At 52.2% G+C, this 9,948-nt stretch overlaps 1 protein-coding gene across 1 annotated transcript; it reads right to left on the bottom strand.

Annotated features, from left to right (window-relative positions):
- Positions 1-65: 65 nt before the first annotated feature.
- eys (EGF-like photoreceptor maintenance factor) lies at positions 66-9,668 on the bottom strand (the record flags this gene model as incomplete). Its single annotated transcript, XM_084470216.1, has 7 exons — positions 66-1,354; positions 1,622-1,783; positions 1,925-2,097; positions 3,101-3,263; positions 8,299-8,443; positions 8,658-8,824; positions 9,530-9,668. The coding sequence occupies 7 exons, from the start codon at positions 9,666-9,668 to the stop codon at positions 66-68; spliced, it is 2,238 nt and encodes a 745-aa protein (XP_084326342.1).
- Positions 9,669-9,948: the final 280 nt, after the last annotated feature.

The raw sequence follows: 9,948 nt of genomic DNA, 5'->3' as shown, positions 1-9,948 counted from the left end.
ATTTAATAATAAATAAAACAATAAACCCCACGGATGAGCGTGTAAGACGGCCCAGACACGCGTCCTCACAGATCACCTTCCAGGACATTAAAGCCCTCGCCGTCCTGGACCAACGCCAGCGGCTCCGTGTCCTCGTACAGGTGAACGTTCCTCAGGCTGCCCACAAAGCCCCGGGAGAACAGTCCGGAAGTCACGGCCGCCACGCTCCGGTGCGGCTCGAAGCCTCCGAAGTAGAAGCGGCCCCCGTGGTTCAAGGCCAGGTAGCGCTGGAAGGGGTCCACGTCCTCGGACGCCACCGCCGCCCCGTCCAGCTGCACGCGCAGCGCCGTGCTGTCCAGGGACACGGCCAGGCGGTGCCACGCCCCGCAGCACGCCGCCGTGCCGTTGCCCGCGGCCACCGGCTCCGACGGCCCCTCCCCGAGGTTCACCGCCACCTTGAGGCGTCCGCCCTCCAGCCCCACGGCCAGGAAGTCGTCGTCGTCGTCGCCGGCGTCTCCCACCCACAGCAGCACGCCGTCGCCGGCGCCCGCCGCGAACTCCAGGGACACGCGCGTGCGCCGGGCGTCCCGGGCGGGGAACCGCGGGTCGGCGTAGCGCAGGTACGAGTTCCCCGAGAACCCCAGAGTGGCGTTGGGCGAGAGCCGACGGTCGCAGCGTCTGCCCCGCCACCCCAGGGGGCAGAGGCAGACGTAGGGGGAGCCGCCGCCGCTGCCACCGCTGCCACCGCTGCCACCGCCGCCACCGGAGGAGGAAGGGGAAGGGGCGCACACGGAGCCCTGTCGGCACAGGTGGCCCTCGCACGCCACGGGCCGCTCGCACAGGGGGCCCGTCCACGCCGGCGGACAGGCGCACGCAAAGGACCCCCCCTCCGCCGTGGCCCGGCAGCTCCCGCCGTTGCGGCACACCTTGTAGCCGCACGCCGTCCCGTCCCAGTCGCCCACGTTGACGCCATCCAGCGCGCCTGTCTCCGTCAGCGCCAGCTCCCGGTCGTTGATCACCAGCTCGCGCACGCCGCCCGTGAAGCCCGTGATGCCGCCGTCGCGGGCCGCGTCCCGGGCCACCAGGCTCGGGGAGGACACGCCCCCGACGAAGACGTCCGTGGCCGCGTCCAGGGTCGTCATGGTGCCCGGCAGGGCAGCGGCGTTGTCGCCGTCCCCGCCGTCCCCACTCGGCCGTGCCTCCTCCCCGTCCAGGCTCAGGAAGCCGCGCCGGCCCACCCGCCCCGCCCGCACGGCGTGCCAGGTGCGCCCGCTGAGGTCCACCCCCTGCGCGGTGGTCAGCACGCGGGTGGCGTCCCCCAGGTTGTAGCGCAGCTGGACCCGGCCCGCGCTCAAGGACACGCACAGGAAGTCTCCTGTGAGCACGGGCGTGCAGAGAGAAGAGAAGAACAACAACAACAACCCAGGTTGGTGTAATGATGACAAATGAGGATCGTGATAACAGTTGTTGTCATGGTAAATGATGCTGACATAGCTTATCTTGGTAACGTACGTACCGCATACGTATCACTGGCCTGGTTGCCATTAATATGCTTAACTGCGGTTGTGATGATTCATAATTAATACACCTGACAGCAGATCCAAACGAGTGAGGAAAAATAAATATATAATATCCTCCCTACCGGCTTTGGAACTGAGACGCTGGGCGACGTAGACGAGCACGCCCTCTGGTGACCGTGTCTGGAACTGCAGCTCTATGACGGTCCTGTGTCTCAGGTTCATCGGGGCGAACGACATCCACGACGACCGGTTGCCGCTGAAGAATGGGTCGCTGATTGCAATCACTGGAAAGAGATAAAAAGCCAGTAAAACCCATCAATCACACTGTCAATTAAAAATAATACGCATTTGTTATTTATTTTTTGCTTCATAAAGTAGTGGGGGGGAAAGAGTGAGTTTGTGAGCTTGAGGAAAAACAAGACGACCTTCGGTGCAGTACCGCCCGGCAGCCCCCAGGGGGCAGTGGCACATGTATCCGCTCGGGAGGGGGATGCATGTGGAGCCGCGGGCACACCGGGGCGGGGGCCGGTGCTCCACATCACACACAGAGCGCCTCTCCGAGCACAGGGCTCCTTTCCATCCCACCGCACACTGGCAACTGTGGAGCAGACACGCACACGCGCATACGCACACGCATGCACATGCACACACACACACACACAAGCACAGTGGCTAAGAGCCATGGAAAGCCTTTCTGGTATCCGCTGCTGAGGCCATGTTGGTCGCTATGAGCAACCCGTGGAGCATGGCTTTCTGGGAGTATTTGACCAGGAAACCGTTGCCCTAAAACCAAACTCCGGAACCGAAAAAACGAAACCCTTCAACCATACCCGTAGGAGCACCTAATGCTATCTCCCTAGAAACCTTAGAACCTCAAACCAAACCCCCCAATAAGAACCCGGACCCCAACCCCAACACTAGAACCTCAAATCAAACCCCCACCAATGAGGACCCGGACCCTAACCCCAACCCTAGAACCTCAAACCAAACCCCCCCCAATAAGAACCCGGACCCCAGCCCAAACCCTAGAACCGAATCTGAATCACATGAAGAAGCGATTAATGAGCATCTACAGCATGTAATATAAAGCCAGCTGCTAAGTGGGCAAGCGTTAATGTCTGATAAAGTGTTTACTGTGAAAATGAGCTCTGCAATGTGGAAGATAAATTGAGCATTAGCATTGGGGAGAAATATGTGATAACGAGTTGAGTTGTGAAGACTGAACAGGGGGAGCACTGTATCACCAGACGACAATGCACATCGAGACACCCGTCTGTCTCACGCCGCGGCGACAGGGTATGGCTAAAGGCGGGATCACGGCTCCACGTTCACGCAACGCAATGACACAAAAACACAGTCGCTTCGGCGTAGTCGAACACGACTCAAACAACGTGCAACAAAAACAGAAGACAGGCTACTAGTTGGTCGTCGTTGTCCATTCTGGTCATTACATTCCAAGTCTACGATGGCCGAGTACAAAGCGGTGGACGCAAAGGAGGGCCCCGCAAGGACGTCACGGGTCCGTAACCCCCCCTTACGTTGCATCAACGTGGAACCATAAACAGCCCTTCACTGTCCCGGGCCAGGGCGGGGATACGTACTACACCGAGGAGCCAGAGTCCACGCAGGAGCCTCCGTGGTCGCAGCGGACCAGCTGACAGGGGCTGACGCCGCACTGGCCCACGCTGCGCCCAAAGGCGGGCCGCCCCGGGCTCTGGTACTTCCTGTCCCTCTTGGTGCGGAACTGCACATCAAATATGCATCCTTTTGAAAGGGAAGAGGGAGAAAACAAGACAGGATGTTTGGTCGGAGGTTTTGCTTGATACGGCATGATCACATTGAAGCAAACGTGGGAAGGAGGTTTTTAGGGGGGGTTTTTCTCCAGAGATCCGAAATATTAACAGAAAAGCTGCACATATTGAGGCATCAGGAATCCCTTTATATCGTTTAAGCGTAATAAAGGTTGTGATAATGAGAAAGCTGAGCCCAACAATACAGTGTTCCAAGAGTGTCTTTATGTAAATCTCCTCTTGTGGCACATTTGCCTTTTGTTGTTAAGCCCGGTCTATTATCATCCAATAACCATCTGCGTTAGAAGCTGCTTTTTCCGTTAATGTTATCGAGCAAAAAAACTCCCAAACAAATTGCTTTAAAGATTGAATGAGTTCTTAGTTTGTCCCATTTTAAAGCCCGCCCTCCCCCCCCCTCCCCCCCCCCCCTCCACCCCCTCCCCCCTCCACTCCCCCTTCCACTCCGCCTCCACAAATGAAGAGTGGAAGGGATTGCTCGGTGCTATTTGCTTTCTTGCTTCATAATTCAATCTCGCAGGCAAAACATTTGCTTTGGCTCGCACCTGCGGAGAACAGCGGGGCTTTCTCTCAGCAGCGGGGTCCGAGAGCTCGCCGGGCGGCCGCGTGCACATGTACGCTCCCATCTCTGCACCGCATTAGTCATTGGCATAAACAGGATGCAGGGACAAATGTCATGCTCACTCATGAATATTCATGGGGTGATGTTGTCTCTCCCTCCCTCCCTCCCTCTCTCCCTCCCTCTCTCCCTCCCTCTCTCTCTCTCTCTCTCTCTCTCTCTCTCGCTGCCTCTCTCTGCACTTGGCACAATCAAGATGATGGCTTTGCCACAACTGCAAATATGGTCGACCGTTGACGAGCGTGGCATGAATAGGAGGCAGAAACGCTGCGTTGGTACGGGTAATGTTGACCTCACAAACAAGCTACTGTGAAACACAACCAAGACGTATACAGCAAGGAATGGGAGGAACTAGAAATAATTACTATTACTAACTATAGTTACTACCATTACTAACTATAGTTATTAACTATGTACTTGTAGTTATTAATATTACTAACTATAGTTATAACTATTACTAACTATAGTTATAACTATTACTAACTATAGATATTACCATTACTAACTATAGTTATTACCATTACTAACTATAGATATTACCATTACTATCTATAGTTATTACTATTACTAACTACAGTTATTACTATTACTAACTATAGATATTACATTTACAGTTTAGTAAATCATTTACTAACTATACTTATTACCAGGGTTCTAAATTAACACCCGCCAACCCGCCAAATGCGGGTCAAAAATCATTTTGGCGGGTGTTCATAATAACTTACTAGCCAGTTTGGCCGGTGATGCATGAGGCAATCTCAGAGCCGCTCTACTGTTCTCGCTCCCTGGGCAGTACTGACTACATTTCCCATGAGCACTGTCGTGATGCTACGTGATGTTGTTACGTTAAACCAGCGGTTGTGTGGGGCGCGCCCCACTGGTGGGGAATAGAGACGTGACAGGTGGGGTGCAACAAACGGGAGGAAATGTCACTGAAAACTCCATATTTATATGGTAGGAGCGAAAGCTTGACAGTAGGGCTGGGCGATATGGGCCAAAAGTCATATCTCGTATTTTCAAGCAGAATGTCAATATAAGATATATATCAATATTTGTTCATGCAATAAAATAGTTGCCGTCGCCGCGCTCCAACTCGTCATTCTATATCGGGGGCACCGCGTCGCTGTGTGCTCGTTAACCTGCCTTGCCGATTGCAACTCAATCCTAAATTTGGGTGTAGGCCAGGGTAGCTTAACATTTTTAAATTTGTCAGTCAAAAACAGTCTGAGCAAAATGTGGCAAATACATGTTTCGCGCTGAAGGGGATTTTAAAAAGTAACGCGAGTGGAAGAGCGGGGCCGGGGCAGAGTGTGTGTGAGACTGAGGCAGAGCCGGATGGAGAGAGATGAGCAGAGCAGAGTCCTGCATGGCTCTTATTTTGCAAACCCGCACCCGTCCTTACCTGCAAAACTTAAAACCACATCCGACCCGTGTTCCGACAGTAACGCGAATTACATTCCGCACCCGACCAGACCCGCTATAAATTGATACCGACGCCCAACCCGCACCCGAAGGAAAATTAGACACATAAGATGGAACGCGAGGGAATTACACTAGTGGTGTTTGGCGTGGTGCTTTAGATTGCCGTGCAAAAAAGCACATCATCCACTGTTGACGGTTTTAGTTGACTCCTCCGCTCCTGAATAGGCTATCAGATCCAGCACCGGAGAAGTCTCGCTCTTTTTTCTTTCAGCTGCACTTTTATTTTCTCTATTTTTGAACTTGATGCAAGTTATGACACAGCTGCACTTTTATTTTCTCTATTGTTGAACTTGCTGTTATTTTATGTTATTTAGTTAGAATTTAGATACAACATGATGTAACTTGATGTTACTTAAATCAATTTGGAAATGTTAAGCTTGGCGTATTTAGCATTGTGTTGGGGCGATGGGGGCAGGTGGGGCTTGAAAATTCCCCCTTGTCCAAAGTGGGGGATGACCGAAAAAGTTTGAGAACCACTGCGTTAAACTAAATGCGGCGGTGGTTGGTTGGACAGACGTCTGGGGCGAGAAGAGGAAGGACGCAGGGGATGAGTTTGAGAATATCAACAACAAATATCAACAAAAAATTTAGCTAGTGGAAATTCTGATTGGCTGGTAATTTTAGAAAGTTACCAGCCAAATTGGCTGGTAATCAAAAAAGTTAATTTAGAACCCTGGTTATTACCATTACTAACTATAGATATTACCATTACTAACTACAGTTATTGCTATTACTAACTATAGATATTACCATTACTAACTATAGTTATTAAATGAGCAAACGTAGTCTGGTACACCTGCCAACACTGGTCACTGTCGGCCTTGAACCCTGACCCTGTGAGGCACGAGAGCTTACATAATGAGAAGTTTGTCTCTACTGTGCCCACCGCTATCAGCGCTTCACTTCGTGGTTATGTGTAGGGGCTTCTTAGTGGTGCAGTGTCTTACATTTGAAGTGCACTCAAATGTTAAGTAAGATTGGTTAGGTCAAATTATAATTAAATTGAAGTTCAATTTCAGACCTTTTGATTAAAAAGCCTTTTTTCCTCAAACTTGATATTCTGAACACCGTAAATCCCTTATGCTAGAGGGCTAACTGACATTTTTGCAAGTTGGGAGACAATTGACTTGATTTATTTAATTAAAGTGTTGTTTTCTTTTTTGCAGCGTAACTTTAGAACATGAAGTGATTCTTTTCCGATGTTTCTGAATGAGTTGAAGGCAATAATAAGCTACATTAAGCTCAGTGCGCTTTAAATGTGGCACAATATTTCTAAAGGTGGTGCAGGAGATTCCCCACCAAAGTTAAATATTGTCTTGCCTCATTACACTTTCCCATTAAGCCTTTAAGGAATTCCCCAGGTTCACGATAACGACGTCTTTTTTTCCCCTCAAATACGCATGAAAAATATGTCGTTAATTTCGATGAAAACACAGAACTATCTGCATCAAAGTACAACGGCGGCTTCTGAACGCGGGGGCCTAATTAGCGATTAGCGTCGCGAATTCAAGAACCCCAACGTGCATCAAAGCAGCTAAAGCACATCAGGTTCTCACTCGGCAAAAAGCTCATCGGAAAACACCCCCACCCGCCCCTCCTCCCGCCCCCCCTCCTCCGTCTCCGTCCACCCATTGGCTCTTCATTAATTGATCGCTACGGTGACAAAGGGTCTGGTTACGTCGGGGGGGTCCGGTGCACCGCGCCGTCGTATCACCTTTCCCTGGCTGTGTGTGGATGAGTGGCTAGGCGACAGCGGAGTGTATTATCAGCAGAGGACCCCCCCCCCCCCGAGCGAGGTCACCCTCGGATTAGCGGCCCACCAGGTCGCACGGCATCCTTCAGCCCGAAAGGTTACAGTCCATCCTGCAGGGAGGAGGGGGCGGCGGGCTAATGCTTTAGCCGCAAATTAGCCTCCTCGTTGCGCACATTAAGCTGTTTGAAAAATGATGAAATGTTGCCACGTTGAAAAAAAAACAGAACGACGGGCAGGAACACCATTTGGTCATTTGCGGCGGTCTCTAAATATTGACAACAAAAATCCACACTCCATCCTCTCCTGGACGACGCGGCCGCTTCATAATGGCAGGCGTCGCGCTGCTAATGGAGGGGCTGTGGAATGGGCTTTGGATGGTATTTATTAACCAGTACCATCATTACGCTGGGGCAATATTGCCGCACTGGCTTGGAGCATTAGCACGGACAACGAATGCATCGCAGTACGTTAAGGTGACCTGATAGCACGCGCACAGGGACGTGCACGCACGCACACACACACAGACACACACAGACACACACACACACACACACACACACACACAGACACAGACACACACACACACACACACGCACGCGCTCGCAATTGAATTGATGATGGCAAAGATAATCTGTATGGTGCCCTCATCCCAACTGTGAGTTATGGGGGCTGGAAATGGATTTGCACACAATGCATAAGTTTATGGGTGTGAAGTGATTAAGGCCACGGATACAATCAACCTTTTTAGCTGCCAGTTCAGGCCTCAAACAGCCCTGGTGGTCCCCTTTATAATGAACCATACTCCCCTCCCTAACCCGGCGGGGGAGGAGGTAAAGAGAGGGGCAGAGAGGTGGAGAAAGAGGAAGAGAGAGGGAGTGAGAGAGAGAGAGAGAGAGAGAGAGGGAGGGAAATAGAGGGCTAGAGGGATAGGTAAAGGTAGAAGGAAAGAGGTAAAGGATGAGGGAGCGAGAGAGGGAAAATCAAGAGAGAAAAGGTGTGGGAGAGAGAGAGAGAGAGACAGAGAGAGAGTTGAAGAGAGGTGAGTAAAGGGACTAGCGCCACCAGAGCTAAGAGGCTACCTGTTGGCGGAACAGAGTTCTGTGGGCCCCACAGCCCCAGCAACAGGCGGGGTCTTACCTTGGAAACCCAGGCGGAAGCGGGCCCCCAGAGGCAGCAGCTCCGGCGTGTACTCGCTGTAGCCTCCCACGTAGAGCTGCGGGGGCAGGTTGAGAGCCGCCAGCGCCCCACCGGAGGAGCCCGTTCTGTTGCGCTGCCCGTCGACCTGAGCACACCATCAACCACCACCGCCATCAACCACCGCCATCAACCACCGCCATCAACCCCCACCACCACCACCAACCACCACCACAGTCACACACTTTAAAAGTTCTAGTTACAGTTCTAGTGATGGACAGACAGGCAGACAGACAGATCGATGCGTTCAGATACAGATGCGTATATATGGTATGTATAAGACAGACGGACGGAGGGATCACCTTGAGCCACCCTGTTCTCCCCGACCGACCGAACACCACACTGTGAACGTGAAGCTGGCTGTCGAGTCGGTCGCTGACGATCGCTCCCACTCCTGATCCCAGGTTGAACTTATGAACCACCCGGCCGTTCCGCAGTCCCAGCACCAAGAAATCATCCCCGTCGTCGCCTTGGACGAAACACAGGTTACACGTCAAGGCTCTCGTTAAGCTTTAATCCAAAGTGAGCCACGTTGAACACTACACACCATTAGCCATCATTCTCATGGATATCGACGTGCTAGGCTGAACACTTTGGGGACTGAACACTTTGGGGACCGAACCCAGCAGCGTTCCTAGCCTGATATACTATCCCCCTACCCCTTAAGTCTGATATAGTATCCCCTAACCCTTAAGTCTGATACACTATCCTCCTACCCCTTAAGTCTGATATACTATCCCCTAACCCTTAAGTCTGATACACTATCCTCCTACCCCTTAAGTCTGATACACTATCCCCTAACCCTTAAGTCCAAAGCTTGCCCTTATATTTGCATCCCAACATAGAAAACTCACTAAAACTCAACTTATGTCGATACTGCGAACACAAGCATCTCTCAGTGGGAAATTAAAACGGGGCATGCATGCGGTCTTAATAATTTAAACCTGATTACGTCTTATCAACTCTTGTCTGCTAAGGACTCCCTCATTAGATCAATGAGCACGCGGGTCGTTTATCTTCGGGACGGGCGCGCCATCAGCGCACGAGGCTTGTTAGCTCCCGTGTCCTCACGTGGCCTGCTTTAATCTTCCTGCGTGCCCCGCGACATAGAGCTGGGGAACCAATCGCAGGCCGGCGCGTGAATCACGACCTCGTCGCTCTTCCTTCCATTCACTCCTGATTAAATATGTCAGTGCCGACGGCCGGGATGATGAAGAGGACAGATAGCAGTGCGCTGAGCGGGCGGTGAGAAGGGCTGTGGACGCCGGCGTCCTCTTCACCATCGTCATCATCTTCACCACCACCATCATCATCGTCGTCGTCGTCGTCGTCGTCGTCATCGTCATCGCGCGGGGGGGGGGGATCTCCGAATCTCGACGGCTCCTTTGATGACGGCCGACGATAAGTGACAATAACGTTGAATCGCCGAGAGTACTGGGAAGCCCTGTCCAGGAAATCATTAACAATGATAGTTTGGATGGAGGGTCAACTCATTGCCGCCCTCCTTCTCCCGCACAGGAAGTCCCCATCGTCGGCGTCTCAGCGAGCGGCCAATAGGAGGGCCCGAGGGAAGTCCTTCTAAAGGCCCTGACA

Source organism: Micromesistius poutassou (assembly GCF_964030765.1).
Source record: "Micromesistius poutassou genome assembly, chromosome: 7".
NCBI classification, from domain to species: Eukaryota; Metazoa; Chordata; class Actinopteri; order Gadiformes; family Gadidae; genus Micromesistius; species Micromesistius poutassou.
This window is presented reverse-complemented; position numbering and strand designations above follow the sequence as displayed.